Below are 19,487 nucleotides of genomic sequence, written 5' to 3' on the forward strand. Positions count from 1 at the left end.
TGGGTTCAACATGTACAAGCCTTTGAAACATATTTCTATATATGTCATGTTGTTTAAGAAAAATCAGAACAAAAGGAAAAAAATCATAAGAAATAGCAAGCAAACAAATATTATGCTTTGATTTACATTCAATAAATGGATGCAGGTGGCTCTTTCCATCTCACATCTATTGGAATTGTTTTGAATCACTGCATTGCTGAGAAGAGCCACAATTGATCATCAATCACCTAATTTTGTTGTTGCTGTGTACAGTACTCTTTGGGTTCTGTTCATGTAAGTTTTCATCTTCAACATCAGTTCATGCAAGTTTCTCCTGTCATTTTAGCATTTTTTTTTATAAGATTAGAAATGGCTTTAATTTCATCATTTGAAAATTATCTGTTCATATTTTTTGACTATCAATTGGGGAAATGAATTGTATTCTTATAAATTTGAGTCAGTTCTCTATATATTTTAGAAATGAGGCTTTTATCAGAAACACTGGCTATAAATATTTTCCCCCAGCTTTCTGCTTCCCTTCTAATGTTGGCTGCATTGGTTTTGTTTGTGCAAACTTTTTTGATTGAATGTAATCAAAATTATCCATTTTGAATTTCATAATATTCTCTAGTTTTTCTTTGGCCATGAATTCCTTCCTTCTCCATAGATTTGGCAAGTAAACTTTCCTTGCTCTCCTAATTTGCTTATGTATTTACCTTTATGTCTAAATCATGTACTCATTTTGACCTTATCTTGGTATAGAGTATAAAATGTTAGTCAATGCCTGGTGTCTGCCATTCTGAATTTAATTTTCCCAGCAGTTTTTAATCAAATAGTGAATTCTTATTCGAGAAGCTGGGTTTATCAAACAGAATACTATAATATTTGACTATTGTATCTTGCATACCTACACTATTTCAGTAATCCAGCAATCTCTTTCTTAGTACCAACTAGTTTTGATGATTGATGCTTTATAATATAGTTTTAGATCTAGTATAACTAGGCTCCCTTCCTTTGCATTTTTTTCCATTACTTCCCTTGATATTCTTGACCTTTTGTTCTTCCAGATGAATTTTAATATTTAGATAAAGTTTTCATTTTTATTATAAACTTGACCTACCTATGAGCAATTGATATTTTCCCAATTATTTCTATTTGACTTTATATAAGTGTATTGTTATTGTGTTCATATAGTTCCTGGCAGGTGGACTCCAAATATTTTATATTGTCTACATAAAATCTTTCTGTCTCTTGCTTCTGGGCTTTGTTAGTTTTATATATAGGAATGGTGATGATTTATATCCTGCAATTTTGATTTTCTTCTTTATTTTTTACACTCAAATTAACCAGAGGTTTATCTATTTTATTGAGTTTTTTATAATATAAGCTCTTACTTTTATTTATTAGTTCAATAATATTCTTATTTTTAGTTTTATTAAGGATTTAGTTTTATTTAGGATTACTAAGTGAGAACTGAGGTTGTCTGGATAGTTACAAGGTGAGAACTCAGGTTGACTTGGTAGAAGGAGCAAGCCCATTGGCTGGGGTGGTTCTTCCCAGAAGCCCTTGCATTATCCCACGCCCATTCTCTGGGAGGATAAAAAGAGACAGCAATGGGCGCAGAGGGCAGATCGGCCTGGAGAAGGATAGGAGCTGGAGGAGATTCAGAGCCAGGATTCAAGAGGAGGACTCTCTGCATTACATCAGGCCTGACGGGGCTCTCTGCAGGAAGGGAAGTCACTTCTAAGGACAAGAGTTAACAGCAACTGCCTGGAGACAACGGTTCACTACAGGAAGAAGAATCTGTCTGAGAGATTTGAGTAGTAGACACAGCAGATCTCTTCCCAGAGAGCGATCCGGCAGCTTCTGGAGACGACAGCTCGCTACATTTGGCGCCCAACGTGGGGCAAGGACATTTGCTTATCCTGACAAGAAGAGCTAGTCCAGACCTTTGCAATTTGGCGCCCGAACAGGGACAGACACAGTCCTGATTCCAGTGGAAAAGCTTCCAATCTAGATCTCAGTCTCTCTGACCCAGAACCGTGAGTAACGAGGAAACTTTGTTAAAGATTAAGTGAGCGTGCTAATAGATAAATAAGGAACTTAACTTGTTAAGGGCTAAACCAGGAATCTCTTATAGCTGAAATGGGGCAGATGTTAGCTATATTCAATCCCTGGACCTCAGCCGACTCAACCTCAGCCCCAGACGCAACCTCAGCTCCATTCAGGAGTGGTACTATAGAGAGTATAATCAAGATAATTGAGGAGCAGAGTTTACTTGTAACCTGGGTACAGATTGCTAAACTCTTGGCTGCATTAAGACGCACATCCCCTTGGTTCTTAGAGGAAGAAAAGATAGATGTAGATAAATGGAAGCTAGTGGGATATGAAATGAAAGAATTTCAAGCAAAAAATGGGCCTCGTTCAATTTCTGCAGAAGTATTTTATATCTACAACATAGTTCAATTAGCCTTAAACTATCAAGCAAGTTGTAGGAGAAGGAAAAGTTCTAAAAATGAACAGAGGAGGAAGTGTGAGGAAAAAAGGAAAGATCAAGATCTTTCCCTAGAGCAAGAGGATTTAAATGAGGAATTATGGTATGATTCTCTTGAAGAAGCTTCAACCCTGCCTAGAGAACAGATTATTGACAGGCCCACATCAACCCCACCTTCAGAGATGGAGGAAGAAAGAGGGGAAGAGGCAGAAACACAAACAGAATTGCCTGTGAAGAAGCCTAAGCCTATGACAAGATTAGAAAAAGCATTGGTTAAAGCTAAGAGAGAAGGACAGGATATAAGTGATTTTATACATGCATATCCTGTGATTGAAAATATTGATTCTGTAGGTCATAAAATGAGAAGATATGCACCTTTAGATTTGAATAAAATTAAGGATTTGAAAAAAGGTTGTACCCTTTATGGGACTACATCAGCTTATGTCAAAATGTTACTAGATGGTTTGTCTTATGAAGTCCTAACCCCGAATGATTGGAAATCCATAGCAAGGATATGCCTGGAACCTGGAGAAAATTTATTATGGCTTTCAGAATTTCATGAATTATGTAAAATTCAAGTCAGATGCAATTTGGAAATAGGAGTTAACACACAATTCACTTTTGAGCACTTGGCTGGTGAAGGTCGGTATGGAGAGAATTCAGAACAGACTGATTATACCATGACAATATATGAACAAATTGCTAAGGCTGCAATAAAAGCTTGGGGTGTCCTCCCTGGACAGAAAGATCGCGGAGAGGCTTTCACTAAAATACAGCAAGGTCCCAATGAACCTTTTGCAGATTTTGTGGGACGTTTGCAAACTGCTGTCAAAAGAACTATTGGAGAAAATTCAGCTACAGAAATAATGACCAGACATCTGGCTAAGGAAAATGCCAATGAGATTTGCAAAAGAATTATATGGGGATTAGACAAAGATGCTCCTTTAGAGGAGATCATAAGACGCTGTGCTACAGTGGGAACAAATGCTTTTTACACCCGGACAATGATGAATGTGGAAAGACAGGGTCCCTCCTGGCAAGGGACTTCTAGAGAAACTCGGCGATGTTTTCAATGTGGAAAAATTGGGCATCTAAGAGCTCAGTGTAGGTATGGAGATACAGTGAGAAGACAGGGTGAAAGAAGACCTAAAACCCCATGTCCAAAATGCAACAGAGGACTCCATTGGGCATCAGAGTGTAAACTAATTCAGGGAAACGGGATAAGGGGCCCAGGTACAGGGCCCCAGGCAAAAAAGACTTGGGGCATGATGGCAGCTGATGTTACACCCAAAGAACCTTTAGAAGGCCAGGACTCTGATTTAATCAATCAGCAGAGAAGCAATCACATGGCAGAAAGGGATTACCTGATAAGTCAGTCAAAAGGCAATCAGATTGCAAAAATGGATTACACTTGGGGAGAATACAGGCCTTTTAAACTAACAGGGCTGTGCCCAGTGCAAACAACTCCAATGTAATTGTCAGATGATGAGAAGAGATTTAGAAAGTGGTAAATAGAAGGAAATTAGATAGGTTAAATGCCTGGGAGAGAGGGTTTGCTTGTATTTCTTCAGCAGGAGAAGGAATCAGATGGGTGCCAACGAGTCATATTCGCCTTGTCCATCAGAGAGAGACAGAAAAAGAGAAAGATCTCAAAATAAAGGAGAAGATCTAAGAAACATCTGACACTGAAAGAGCCATTGGACTTCCTCACACAAGATGAGACTAATGGACAATGGACTTATGGACATTTATAAATTTTCAATTTATGATTATGTTATATACTTCTAGCATGTGTTACGTTACTATGTTACTATGTGCTTATGTAATTTATGTAATTATCTGTAATACTTCCCATATTGATGGATTTATGTTTCAAGGTCATGACTGTCCTATGTTCTAAATCAAAAGAAAGGGGGAGATGTTAGGATTACTAAGTGAGAACTGAGGTTTTCTGGACAATTACAAGGTGAGAACTCAGGTTGACTTGATAGAGGGGGAAAGCTCATTGGCTGGGGTGGTTCTTCCCAGAAGCCCTTGCATTATCCCACGCCCATTCTCTGGGAGAATAAAAGAGGACTCTCAGAGATAGAAGAGGACTCTCTGCATTACATCAGGCCTGACGGAGCTCTCTGCAGGAAGGGAAGTCACTTCTTTGGACAAGAGTTAACAGCAACTGCCTGGAGACAACGGTTTGTTACAGGAAGAAGAATCTGACGGAGAGATTTGAGTAGACACAGCAGATCTCTTCCCAGAGAGCGATCCAGCAGCTTCTAGAGACGACAGCACGCAACAACAGGGTTGTAATTTGGGACAAGCAGATGCACAGAAGAGATTCTATGGAGGTATAAATGGAAAAATTTGACAACTGATTGAATATATGGGATGAGAGAAGTAAGAAGTTGGAAAAATATTTACGATTCAAACCTGGGCTACTGGGAAGAACCACCCCAGCCAATGAGCTTTCCCCCTCTATCAAGTCAACCTGAGTTCTCACCTTGTAATTGTCCAGAAAACCTCAGTTCTCACTTAGTAATCCTAACAGGGGAAATGAATTGTATTCTTATAAATTTGAGTCAGTTCTCTATATATTTTAGAAATGAGGCTTTTATCAGAAACACTGGCTATAAATATTTTCCCCCAGCTTTCTGCTTCCCTTCTAATGTTGGCTGCATTGGTTTTGTTTGTGCAAACTTTTTTGATTGAATGTAATCAAAATTATCCATTTTGAATTTCATAATATTCTCTAGTTTTTCTTTGGCCATGAATTCCTTCCTTCTCCATAGATTTGGCAAGTAAACTTTCCTTGCTCTCCTAATTTGCTTATGTATTTACCTTTATGTCTAAATCATGTACTCATTTTGACCTTATCTTGGTATAGAGTATAAAATGTTAGTCAATGCCTGGTGTCTGCCATTCTGAATTTAATTTTCCCAGCAGTTTTTAATCAAATAGTGAATTCTTATTCGAGAAGCTGGGTTTATCAAACAGAATACTATAATATTTGACTATTGTATCTTGCATACCTACACTATTTCAGTAATCCAGCAATCTCTTTCTTAGTACCAACTAGTTTTGATGATTGATGCTTTATAATATAGTTTTAGATCTAGTATAACTAGGCTCCCTTCCTTTGCATTTTTTTCCATTACTTCCCTTGATATTCTTGACCTTTTGTTCTTCCAGATGAATTTTAATATTTAGATAAAGTTTTCATTTTTATTATAAACTTGACCTACCTATGAGCAATTGATATTTTCCCAATTATTTCTATTTGACTTTATATAAGTGTATTGTTATTGTGTTCATATAGTTCCTGGCAGGTGGACTCCAAATATTTTATATTGTCTACATAAAATCTTTCTGTCTCTTGCTTCTGGGCTTTGTTAGTTTTATATATAGGAATGGTGATGATTTATATCCTGCAATTTTGATTTTCTTCTTTATTTTTTACACTCAAATTAACCAGAGGTTTATCTATTTTATTGAGTTTTTTATAATATAAGCTCTTACTTTTATTTATTAGTTCAATAATATTCTTATTTTTAGTTTTATTAATCTCTTCTTTGATTTTCACCATTTCTAATTTGATATTTAATTGGGGATTTTTAATTTGTTCTGTTTCTACCTTTTTTAATTGCATGCCCAGTTCATTGATCTCCTCTTTCTTTGTTTTATTCACTTAAGCATTTGAAATACAAACTTTCCCCTATTCTTTGTCTACTTTCCATTAGTTTTGGCATGTTGCTTCATTATTATTATTCTCTTGGATGAAATTATTGATTGTTTCTATGATTTGACATTTGATCCATTCATTCTTTAAGTTGTTTAATTTCCAATTAATTTTTTTTATTATAGCTTTTTTATTTGCAAGATATATGCATGGGTAATTTTTCAGCATTGACAATTGCAAAACCTTTTGTTCCAACTTTTCCCCTCCTTCTCCCCACCCCTTAGAAGACTGACCAATATATGTTAAATATGTTAAAGTATAAGTTAAATACAATATATGTATACATGTCCAAACAGTTATTTTGCTATACAAAAAGAGTCAGACTTTGAAATAGTGTACACAATTAGCCTATGAAGGAAATCAAAAATACAGGCAGACAAAAATACAGGAATTGGGAATTCTATGTAGTGGTTCATAGTCATCTTTCAGAGTTCTTTCGCTGGGTGTAGCTGGTTCAATTCATTACTGCTGTATTGGAACTGATTTGGTTCATCTTATTGTTGAAGAGGGCCGCGTCCATCAGAATTGATCATCATATAAAATTGTTGTTGAAGTATATAATGATCTCCTGGTCCTGCTCATTTCACTTATCATTAGTTCATGTAAGTCTTTCCAGGCCTTTCTGAAATTCATTGATCTTCTCTTTCTCTATTTTATTCAAGTAAGCCTCTAAAGATATAAAATTTCCTCTTATTACCGCTTTGGCTGCATCCCACAAATTTTGGTATGATGTCTCATCCTTGTCATTATTTTGAGTGAAATTATTAATTGTGTCTATAATTTGCTGTTTCACCCAATCATTCTTTAAGATGAGATTATTTAGTTACCAATTACTTTTTTGGTCTATTTACCCCTAACTTTTTGTTGAATGTATTTTTTATTGCATCGTGATCTGAAAAGAAAGCATTTAGTATTTCTGTCTTCCTGCATTTGAGGTCTTTATGTCCTAATATATAGCCAATTTTTATATAGGTTCCATGAATTGCTGAGAAGAAAGTATACTCCTTTCTGTCACCATTCAGTTTTATCCAAAGATCTATCACACCTAATTTTCCTAATATTCTATTTAACTCCTTAATTTCTTTCTTATTTGTTTTGTGGTTTGATTTGTCTAATTCTGAGAGTGCAAAGTTGAGATTTCCCACTATTATAGTTTTGCTTCTATTTCTTCTTGCAACTCTCTTAACTTCTCCTTTAGGAAGTTAGATGCTATACCACTTGGTGCATATATGTTTAGGATTGATTTGCTTCATTGTCATACTACCCTTTAGCAAAATAGAGTTTCCTTCCTTATCTCTTTTAATTAGATCAATTTTTGCTTTTGTTTGATCTGAGATAAGGATGTCTACCTCTACTTTTTTGACTTCTCCTGAAGCTTGATAGAGTCTGCTCCAACCTTTTACCTTTGCTCTGTATGTATTGCCCTGCTTTAAATGTGTTTCCTCTAAACAGCATATTGTAGGGTTCTGACTTTTAATCCAGTCACCTATCCACCTCCGCTTTATGGAAGAGTTCATCCCATTCACATTTATGATTAAAATTACTAATTTTGTATTTCCTGCCATCTTATTATCCCCATATTATGCTTTTCTTTTTCTTGCCCCCCACCTCCTTTCCCAGTATTAAACTTAGGGGCACCACTTGCTCATGCATCTCTCACTCTTTAAGATCCCTCCCCCTTTCTTGTACCTTTCCTTTATTACTCTTTTCCTTTTTCCTTTTCCTCTCTCACTTTTTAATGGAGTGAGAGAAGTTTCTCTGAAAACAAATATGTCAATTATTTTCCCTTTGAGCCAACTCTGATGAAAGTAAGATTCATACAGTGTTCTTCCCCCTCTCTAAATTCTTTGATATGATAGGTTTCCTTTGCCTCTTCATGGGATGTAGTTTCCCTCTTTTTATCTCCCCTTTTCCCTTTTTCTGACACTATCCACTTTCCATTTCTACTTCCCGTTTTATGTTATATCAGTACAATCAAGTTATACATCTACTCTTTATGTATATCCACAACAGAAATATAGTTCTAAAGAGTTCTTTTTACCTTTTTCTGCTTCTCTTAAGTCCTATGATTGGAGATCAAATTTTTTGTTTACATCTGTTTTTTTCCTTAGAAACAAAAGGAATTCATCTGTTTCATTTAATGATCATCTTCTTCCATGGAAGAAAATGCTCAGCTTAGCTGGGTAATTTATTCTTGGCTGCATTCCAAGTTCTTTTGCCTTTCAGAATATCAGATTCCAGGCCCTTCGATCCTTTAATATGGGAGCAGCCAGATCTTGAGTGATACTTATTGTGGCACTTTGGTATTTGAATTGTTTTGTTATGGCTTATTGTAATATTTTTTCCTTAGTTTGATAGTTCTGAAATTTAGCCTCAATATTCCTTGGAGTTTTTATTTTAGGGTCTTTTTCAGGTTCAATTAATTCTTTCAATGCCTATTTTACCTTCTGATTCTATTACATCTGGGCAGTTCTCTTTGATGATTTCCTGTAAAATAGTATCTAGGCTCTTTTTTTTTTTTTTCATCATAATTTTTGGAAAGTCCAATGATCCTCAGATTATCTCTCCTAGATCTATTTTCCAGGTCTGTTTTTCCAAATAGATAGTTAAAATTTTTTTTCTAATTTTTCTTTTTTTTTTTGGTTTTGCTTAACTGATTCTTGATGTCTCAATGAATCATTCATTTCTATTTGTTCAGTTCTGATTTTTAATGAGTTGTTTTCTTCATTAGGTTTTTTAACTTCTTTTTGTATGTGTCCAATTATTTTTTTTAAATGAGTTGTTTTGCTCTATGGAATTTTTTTCCATTTCACTAAATTTTTTTTTTTTTTAGTGAGTTATTTTCTTTTTCCAATCCACAAATCCTACTTTCTTGGGAGTTCTTTATCTTTTCCAATTCACAAATCCTACTTTCCTGGGAGTTCTTTACCTTTTCCAAATCATATTTCAGGAAGTTGTTACTCTCTTGCTTAGCTTCTCTTTACTTTCTCCATTTTTCTTCTAGCTCTCTTCTAAGATTTTTAATAGTCTCTTCTAGGAGAGATTTGTGTGATGGAGGCCAGGTTACATCCTCCTTTAGGGTATTGTCTGGAGACTTGAAAACCTGCTCTCTTTCTGTATAAAAGCTATCGATTGTCCCTTTGATTTTTTTACTAATTTTTTTTTTTTTAAAGCCTGTAGGTCTGCCTTTGGGGCAAGGAGGTTACCAGCTTCCTTTGCAGAGCAAGGATAGGTATATGGACGATAGGGTCCTGCAAATCAGCTGCAAAGAGTGGCAAGGCATGTGACTGCTCTGGGAAAAAGTTCCCCACCAGAAGTGACTCAGGCCTAGGTAGCATGGGGCTGAGCTTCATAAGTGCCCAGTGAAGAACCCCTCTGTGTGGATTATCGACTGCCCTTAGGCTAGAGGCTGAGCAGTGAGTGTCACCACTCCAAGCCAAAACCCAAAGTGGAGCTGTGGGTATTAGCAGTTGTCCACAAATAGCCCTGCATGGACCGGAAATATCTCTGCTCAGGGAAGCACAGTTAAACTGGGAAGTTCTATTGCTTCAGGCTGAGCCCCCAATGTGCAGATTTGTGACTGCCCCAGCCGTGCTGCAGAATGCAGCTGCACAGCTGTGCTGTGGTCTGTGCTGAGTCACTTCTGATTTTTGGTGGGTATAGCAAGATCTTGTTAGGTTCTGGTGGTTTTTAGAGTACCCTCTACCTTTGACTTTAATTTCTCTGCTAATCTACTGCTTTGCAACCAAGGCAGAGCAGTCAGACTATGGCAGAGTCATCTTGTAAGTTATCTAACCACAAAGGCTACCCCCACACAGTCTGCTCAATATGCTAGCCTCTGGTTCTATTCCTGTTTGCACTAGTCTGTTCCCCTGCTCAGGACAAACCTTTTCTGGTGAACTTCCAGATTATCTTTGGCTGGGAAGTTGTTGCACTTCGAATCTTCATGAATTTTACCAGTTAAGCACTATTTTTGAGGTTGAATTTAATAATTGGTCGTGAGGGTATGAGAGGAGCTTAGAAAGTTATGTGTGCCCCAAAACCATTTGGTATTGGCTAAGAAATAGACCGGTAGATCAGTGGAACAGATTAGATTCAAAGGACAAAAAAGGGTACATCTATAGCAATCTAATCTTTGACAAACCCAAAGATACCAACATTAGGGATAAAAATTCATTATTTGGAAAAAACTGTTGGGAAAACTGGAAATTAGTATGGCAGAAATTAGATATGGATCCACACTTAACACCATATACCAAGATAAGATCAAAATGGGTCCGTGATTTAGGCATAAAGAATGAGATAATAAATAGATTAGAGGAACAGAGAATAGTCTACTTCTCAGACCTGTGGAGGAGGAAGGAATTTATGACCAGAGGAGAACTAGAGATCATTATTGATCACAAAATAGAAGATTTTGATTACATCAAACTAAAAAGTTTCTGTACAAACAATACTAATGCAAACAAGATTAGAAGGGAAGTAACAAATTGGGAAAATATTTTTAAAGTTAAAGGTTCTGACAAAGGTCTCATTTCCAAAATATATAAAGAACTGACCCTAATTTATAAGAAATCAAACCATTCTCCAATTGATAAATGGTCAAAGGATGTGAACAGACAATTCTCAGATGATGAAATTGAAACTATATCCACTCATATGAAAGAGTGTTCCAAATCACTACTGATTAGAGAAATGCAAATTAAGACAACTCTGAGATACCACTACACACCTGTCAGATTGGCTAAGATGACAGGAACAAATAATGATGAATGTTGGAGGGGATGTGGGAAAGCTGGGACACTGATACATTGTTGGTGGAGTTGTGAAAGAATCCAGCCATTCTGGAGAGCAATTTGGAACTATGCCCAAAAAGTTATCAAACTGTGCATACCCTTTGACCCAGCATTGCTGTTATTGGGCTTATATCCCAAAGAAATACTAAAGAGCAGAAAGGGACCTGTATGTGCCAAAATGTTTGTGGCAGCTCTTTTTGTTGTAGCTAGAAACTGGAAGATGAATGGATGTCCATCAATTGGAGAATGGTTGGGTAAATTATGGTATATGAAGGTTATGGAATATTATTGTTCTGTAAGAAATGACCAGCAGGAGGAATACAGAGAGGCTTGGAGAGACTTACATCAACTGATGCTGAGTGAAATGAATAGAACCAGAAGATCTCTGTACACTTCAATGTTGTATGAAGATGTATTCTGATGGAAGTGGATATCTTCAACATAAAGAAGATCCAACTCACTTCCAGTTGATCAATGATGGACAGAAATAACTACACCCAGAGAAGGAACACTGGGAAGTGAATGTAAATTGTTAGCACTACTGTCTATCTACCCAGGTTACTTATACCTTCGGAATCTAATACTTAATGTGCAACAAGAAAATGGTATTTACACACACATATTGTATCTGGGTTATATTGTAACATATGTAAAATGTATGGGATTGCCTGTCATTGGGGGGAGGGAGTAAAAGAAGGGGAGGATAATTTGGAAAAATGAATACAAGGGATAATATTATTAAAAAAATATTATTCATGCATATATACTGTGGGAAAAAATTCTAAATAAATTAAAAAAAAGAAAAGAAAAGAAAAGAAAGTTGTGTGTGCCTTCTTCACCATCTTGGCTTCCCCTACAATTAGTGTGTGTAATTTTTACTTCATCATGATCTAAAAAAGATATATTTAATGTTTTTGCCTTGCTATATTTGATTGTGATGTTTTTATGCCTTAATGCTTAGTTTTTGTGTAGATATCATATATCACTGAGAAAAAGGTATATTCCTTTTTTATCTACATTCACTTTTCTCCAGCAGTTCATCATCTGTAAAATTTTAATTCTACTAATCTCCTAACTTCTTTCTTATTTATTTTGTGGTTAGACTTATCTAATTCTGAGAAGAGGAGTTTGAGGTCACCTACTTGTATAATTTTCTTGTATATTTCCTTGCAAACTCACTTAACTTTTCCTCTGCTATACCATTCAATGTATATATGTTTAGTATTGAAATTACTTCATTTTTATGGTACCTATTAGCAAAATGTAGTTTCCTTAGTTGTCTATTTAAATTAGATATATTTGCTTTTACTTTGAGATCAAAATTGCTCCTCCTGCTTTTTTAAAAATTTAAACTGAAGTCTAATATATTTTCTCCAATATTTTATCTTTACTCTGTATGAATCTCTCTGTTTCAAATATGATTCTTGTAAACAACATATTGTAGGATTCTGTTATTTAATCCACTCTGCTGTCCACCTCCATTTTTATAGGAGAGTTCATCCCATTTATATTCACAGCTATGTTTTTCCCTTCATCCTATCTTCTCCCATTTATACTTTTTCTCTCTTTTCACCCTGTCCTTTTTCACCAGTGTTTTGCTTCTGACTGTCTCATCCCTCAATCTGCCCTCTTCTGTCACCTCTTCTCTCTTCTGTTCCTTTCCCGACTGCTTTTGTCTTCGCTTTTATCCATTCCCTCTTTTTTCTTTTCCCTTTCTCCTCTTACTTCACTATATGGTAAGATAGATTTCAATGCACAAGTGATTTTTATATTATTCCCTCTTTGATCCAAATCTGATAAGATTAATCTTCAATGTTCATCCCTCTTCCTTCTTTCCTACTATTAAGTTTTTTGTGCCTCATCCTGTGATCTAATTTATCTCATTTAACTTCACCCTTCTTCTTTTCCCAGTACAATCCTTTTAACACTTTTGAATGTCTTTTTTATATTACCATGTTATGGTCAATTTATATCCACACCCTCTGTCTTATGTGTACCCATTCTGAATGCCTTAATAAAGATACTTGTAACAAGAATTACAAGTTTTATCTTCCCATGTAAACAGTTTAACCTTTACATAGCATGTTGTTGTTTTTTTTTTCCTTTCCTGTTTACCTTTTTATACTTCTCCTGAGTTCTGTATTTGAAGATCATATTTTCTTATATGGGGGATTTGAGAGGACTATACTCAGTGCTTGTCTGGCTTCCTGGGCTAGCAATGTGCTTTCTCTGTAGGAACAGTTGGCTGCTCCATTAGTCTGCTCTACTACTGTTTTATTGAGTGAGGACAGAAGGGCCTTAGTTGATGATCTGTTCTTTGATTAAGATCCTGCCACTGACTTTCCCAGACACTGTCTGAGCTGGAATGCATATTTCATTCATCCCAGTGAGATTGACCTTTCTTGAGCTCCTTTCAACCTATCTTGAGCTAGAAAACTGTTTCTTTCCATCTTTTTGTAAGTTCAATCATTCTAAAATCTGTTTAGAAGTTTGATTTCAAGTTGTTTCCAAGGAAAACTGGGGAGAGCTCAGGCAGCTTCCTGGCTTCTCTCTGCTATTTTGGTGGTCCAAAATATTCATGGACTGTCCATGTGACCTCTTTATAGTATTCTTTAAAAATTTTTCCATTTACAAATACAATTTTCCATTCATATTTATCCTCCATTTTTTCCTAGTTATTTATCCTCATCAAAACTCTTAAATATTAAAAAAAGATATTAATTTTAAAAAATAATATAAATTTTTATTTATATTGTTTATTATTTTAAAATATAAGAATTAAATTAAAAATTAAAAAGATAAAATGAAAAAGATAAAGTATTTACCTGGAAGCACTGCTAAAAGGAATACCAGGACTTAGAGACTTATTTAACTAGAAGAAACTTTGAATATTGTTGCCTCTACAATCAGGGACAAAAGAACCTGTGCTTTTTTTTTTTTTTAAATTATTTCCAATTCAATTCATCAATTATTATGGAAAGTAGATTCCAGAATTTAAATTTTCACTTTAAGGAAATTCTTTTTTACATCTGAACCTATTTCCTCATATATAGTTTAAGGCCATTTATGCTCTTTAAGGTAGGTAGAGAAAAGCTCATCAGAATCAATATCCTCTGTATAATAATTCTTAATGTATATGGAGATAGTTATTGTCCCACTACCAAAGCTTTTTTCTCCAAACTAAATTATTTAGGATCTTTAACTTTCTCTCAAGGAAAAGGTAATTTTCTTTTCTTTAATCTTTTTTGCCACTTTTCTGAATCCATTTCAAGTTCTCTGCATCTCTATTTGCTTTTCAACATGAAAACAAGGAAAAACTAAGCAGGCAACCTCCTTAGCAATAAAAGAAAAATGAATTACTGTGTGAAAAAAAAAAACTATTAATAATATAATATTCTATTAAGATAGTGAATTCATGTTTGAATTGTCTTTAAATAAAAATAAGGCTTTCTAATTAGGCTGTGTCTAGAATTCATACATTTGGGAACTTCAGAAGTTTTTCATTAATTAGTCATATAATTAATAAAGTGAATTTTACACATTCTCACTCAAAAATAAAATCTCCAGAATTTTCATAGGTATCTCTTACAATATCAAGAAAGGAAGAAAATGAAGCTAGTTTGTTCTATACCCTACTATGTGATTGATCTTTCTGATGCACAGCTCTGAACACCGAATCAGTACCTTCAGTGATTTTCCCTACACATTAATTAAAACCCAAACTCTTTGTCCTGCCATTCAAGTCCCTCCATAATATGACCTCAGCTAACCTTTTTAAGCTTTAAGATCCTATATCTACTTTCCACAGCCTTTTTCCCTTTGAAATTTCTCTTTGATATCCCTACAAGCCCCCAAACTTTATCTGAAGGATATTCAGACATTATACAATCCCTTCTTCTACAGGTATTTGTAAGGCATACCTACTGTGTTTAAGGTACCATCTGGATTTGGGGGGAGGGAAATTAACATGTTAAGGCAGCCATTAAGAAGGTGTTAAAGCTACCAAAAAGATTGTGAAGAATGCTAAAGCCTTTCTATGTGAAGCTTTTCTGGAGGAAGAAAATTATTGGAGAATGGGGGCAATAGATTATAATCTTTCAATTCTGAAGTTTTAGCAGATAAAGAAAGTAGTGGTCTTCTTTTCTTCTTGACCCAAGAGTGCAACAGCTAGGACCACTACACAAAAATAGTTGAGAGGTTCAATTGAAGGAAAAACCTTGCCAACAGTTAGAGCCATTGAGAAAGACATAGGCTCCTTCATGGGCTAATGAAGCCCCTGTCATAGGAGACTCTCAGGAAAAAGTTGCTAACAGTTTCTGGATACTACGAAAGAAGAATTTGGACTCAGTAACCTTTAAGGTTCTTTCCAGCAAAATGACTTGAATCTCTTCTTCCTGGTCTTACTCTTCTACTCCAGACTCTCCAAACTCATCTGATAATCTCTGCCTCAATATATAAAGTTATTAGATACTAGAGATAACCTGGAGTTTACACCTTTTAACAAGTATGTTCTCTTTTTTTTTTTGTAGATTACTTTCTGATTCTAAACAGCTTGAGATTTTAGGAAAAGCAAGATCCTACCTTAAGCAGGAGAAGTATCAGGATGTGGTAAGTGTATATATACTCCTCCATTTTTGAAAGTCCTATATATGTGACCATTACTACTCCTAAACAGCTGAGCAGAAAACTCTTTTGAGCCCTGGAAAGGGGGGAGTATATTCCTTGAGCCATCATATTCTTTTCTCGTTAAGAAGCAAACAAATATTATATCTATGAGTGGTTCCTTCTTTATATTCCACCTATATTTTACTATAAGAATATCGTGGAAAAGCACTGGAACTTAATTTTCTAATGTAACATTATTTCTATAGGAAAATACACAAGTTAATTTTAAAAACCATGCAATTTAACTAAAATTCCTTTGGAAAGCAAATAAAACAGCCTGAAACTGTCTGTTCTATGTCGGAAGTAAAAGAGATTCTTGTCAGAACCATATTTTGTTTCTCCAATTTTCTTGGAATTCTTGAGCTTCAAAAATAGAAAACAATCCCATTTCATTCTCAAAAATAGAAATTACTTTTTATTTCTGAGTAATTTTAAATGAGATATTTTGTTTTGTAGTTTTAAAAAATTAATAAATATTTTATAAGACAAAAAAACATTTAAACTTTTTTCAAAGAAATTAAAATGATCTATATACTTTCATCCTACATATTTTAGAATAGAAATGAGAAAGCTTTCTTTACTTCTGGAAATGGGACTGTTTTCAAATGAGCAAATGTTAGTTTTAGAATATATAAAATATAATGCCCTATTATGTTATTCCCATTAACTGTGGGCTTACCTTAAATCTCTGTCCTTGGCTTATTTCTTTGGCTCACTTATCATCTTTATGCAGATTTCTGTCCTGACGTCCAGTTCCATATCACCATCTGCCTATTGGATATTTCAAACAAGATTTCCTATAGGCAACTCAATCTTAAAAGTTCAAAACCTTCCTCCCCAAACCATCCAATCTTATAAACTCCTTCATTTTTCTCAATGACATCATAACCTAAGCCAGCACCCTCACTATTGTTCTAGATTCTTCACTCTCACCTTGCTTATACATTAAATTACCAAAGCTTGATATCTGTCAATCTCATAACATCCTTTAGATTAATTCCTATGTCTACTCACAGAGCCACCACTCTAGTTTAGACCCTCATTACTTCTCACTTGGGCAATTGCAATAGCCTCCTAATTGCTCTCTACAACCCATATCTCTTTCTTTTCCAGTCCGTCTTCCACATAGCTCTTAGAATTCTTCCTTATTCTCAGATTGGACCACATCATTGCTTATTCACTGATCTCCAGTGGTTCTCTATTACCTCTAGAATCAAATATCTTTGTTTCTTTCTGGCATTTAAAACTCTTCACATTCTTACCTATTTCTGTCTTTTTAAGCTTCTTACCCATTACTGCTCTCTACACACACTACAGTGTAACTCTAATAACTACATAGTATTCCTCACACCCAAAGTGCTCCCTTTTTTGTCTCCATTTCTTTGTACCACCTGTGGTACAAAGTAAACTACCACTGTAGTTTACTCCATGATTCAATTCAGCAGGAGGCTTTTCCTCGCCCCCATTTGTCCCCAGTTCATATGGGAGCATTTGGCACAGTTTTATCTGCCATTCATGGTGTGATCCACTGAGGAAATAGACCACCATACTCTTCAAGACTAACTCAATTTTGTCCATGTTTACAGTGACTTATTTACTTTAAGGACTGACATAGACAAATATGCTTTCATCTCTTCTTTCTTTCAATTCTCCCCACCCTTTGTCTCACCCCCCTCAGAAGATTCATTTCTTCTGAAAGTCCAACACTTTTCAAAAGTCCTAATCTTATCCCAATTACTCTATCCCTACGGGGATCCCCAGTACCCTAACATTTAATGATTTTATTTGATTTCACTAATACTGTACTTGCCCCTCTTTTCTCTTCAACTCAGTTTCCTTTTTTCCCTCTAGGAATAGTTATAATTTTTTTGGCTATACTTAAATCTTCTTTCTTTCTTTGTTTTCCACTCTACATTGATCCCAGGTAATCAATAAAAAATCTTTAGAATATTACTTCAGCTTCAACTAAGCAAGAGTAGGAAGAAAAAGAAAGTCAAGCCATCACAGATTTCCTTAATCTACCAGGTACATAATCAGCCTTTATTTCTCAACTATAGTTCCCACCCACCCACCCAGGAAATAGGGAAAGAACCTGCTAGTCAGTTTAAATTCTTCACTTTTATAACATTCCTACATCTAATAAAAAGTATAATAGGATAAGGCATCAGTAAAACAAAGAGTAGTAGTCTACAGGTAAGCTGTAGGCTTCTTCAGTATTCTATCATGGTACTCTCTGTGATGGCCTAACACTTAGAACTCAAGAAACCTCTCACAGTTATTACAAACCTTAAGATGAGATGCTCTTCCCAATCTGTAGTCTAATCACAGGAGAAGAAGGGGTAACACTAGCATACATTTCCCAGTTCACTTGTCCTCATTTCACAAAATAAAAGCCCAATTGGGGAATGAGTCAAGTCAGCTTCTCTCAGCTGGGTATGTTGATTTCTTTATTCAGTTTCAATCTGTACACTGTGGTACTTAAGCTATAGTAATTAGACTATCTAAAAGGAATAATCATCTAGCTTTCCCATGGAATGTAAAGCTTTCTTTTTCAGTTACAACACATGTACTAAGTTCCTCTTTCTCCCATTCTCCAAAGTCCCACCAAGCTCTTGCACTCTATAAGCCTCTATCCCTAGTATTTAAACACAATCACAAAGACACCATCTCTTAAGAAAGAGGACATATGAAAAAGCCCAATCTATGATATGTCATTCATTCTCATTTAAAATATTTTAATTGGGACATCTGGGTGGCACAATGGATAGAGCACCAGTCCTGGAGTCCGGAGGATTTAAGTTCAAATATGGCCTTGAACACTTACTTACCCTAGGCAAGTTGCTTAATTCCAATTACCTTTCTTCACCACCACTCCTGAAAGAGGGAATCAAATATATTAATTTTACATAGGGAATCAAACAGGTATGGTCCCTGCACTACTTTTGCCCAGTTCTCTATTCTAGAGAGTTCTAGTGCAAAACGTATTCTCATAATGACCAACTATGTTCTGTGAGTACCTCATTGTCCTTGGCAACTCATTTCAAGAGGCACGTTTTTTTGGACCAGTTCAACATGAGGGGTTGATTTGACTATGAGTTTTGGAACGGTTTTTTGCTTTTGTTTTTTTTCTGGGAGGAACAGATAAAGGTAGGAGGGAGAAAATGAATGCTTATCAATTTGGAAAATTTTATTAATTACCATCTGCCATTTTTTCTTCAATATGTAGGAGAAAAAACCTGCTGCCCATACTTTCCACCTAAACATTATTTCTATTATCTCCAAATATTTCAGTACACTTAAAATGAAATCCAGTCCCTTGTTTAAACTGGATGACTTTGCAGAAAATCCCAGCAATGGAAGAATTCATTATGAATCTGTCTGGGTTATCCTAATCCATCACTTACAAAAATTCACCAATACCAGTAAGGATAGCATTGTTCACTTGGGACTAAATCTAAGGCTATCCTTTCTCACACTTGCCCAAAGATCCTAAAAAATCTTGGGATTTAAGCCCATTTCTGGCAAACTCCAAATAGCAAAATATCAATCCTCATAAACCTTTTGTAAGTGTGGGCCCCAAAACAGTTCATAGGCTGTAAAATTATTTCTTCAAGACTTACATGAACTGATGCTGAGTGAAATGAGCAGGACAGGAGATCGTTGTATACTTCAACAACAATACTATTGGATGATCAATTCTAATGGATGTGGCCATTTTAAACAATGAGATGAACCAAATCAGTTCCAATAGAACAGTAATGAACTGAACCAGCTACACCCAGAGAAAGAACTCTGAAAGATGACTATGAACCACTACATAGAA

At 35.4% G+C, this 19,487-nt stretch overlaps 1 protein-coding gene across 10 annotated transcripts in view; it reads left to right on the plus strand.

The window, feature by feature from the left end:
* PIGN (phosphatidylinositol glycan anchor biosynthesis class N) overlaps positions 1 to 19,487 on the plus strand; it is a 237,312-nt gene that overhangs the window by 140,627 nt on the left and 77,198 nt on the right. For all 10 annotated transcript variants that reach the window (XM_074279043.1, XM_074279041.1, XM_074279039.1 and 7 more), the window contains one exon: positions 15,529 to 15,607. In XM_074279043.1, coding sequence (XP_074135144.1) covers positions 15,529 to 15,607 — 79 coding nt within the window. The remainder of the gene's footprint in view (positions 1 to 15,528; positions 15,608 to 19,487) is intronic.

Source organism: Sminthopsis crassicaudata, chromosome 1, assembly GCF_048593235.1.
Source record: "Sminthopsis crassicaudata isolate SCR6 chromosome 1, ASM4859323v1, whole genome shotgun sequence".
Taxonomy (NCBI): domain Eukaryota; kingdom Metazoa; phylum Chordata; class Mammalia; order Dasyuromorphia; family Dasyuridae; genus Sminthopsis; species Sminthopsis crassicaudata.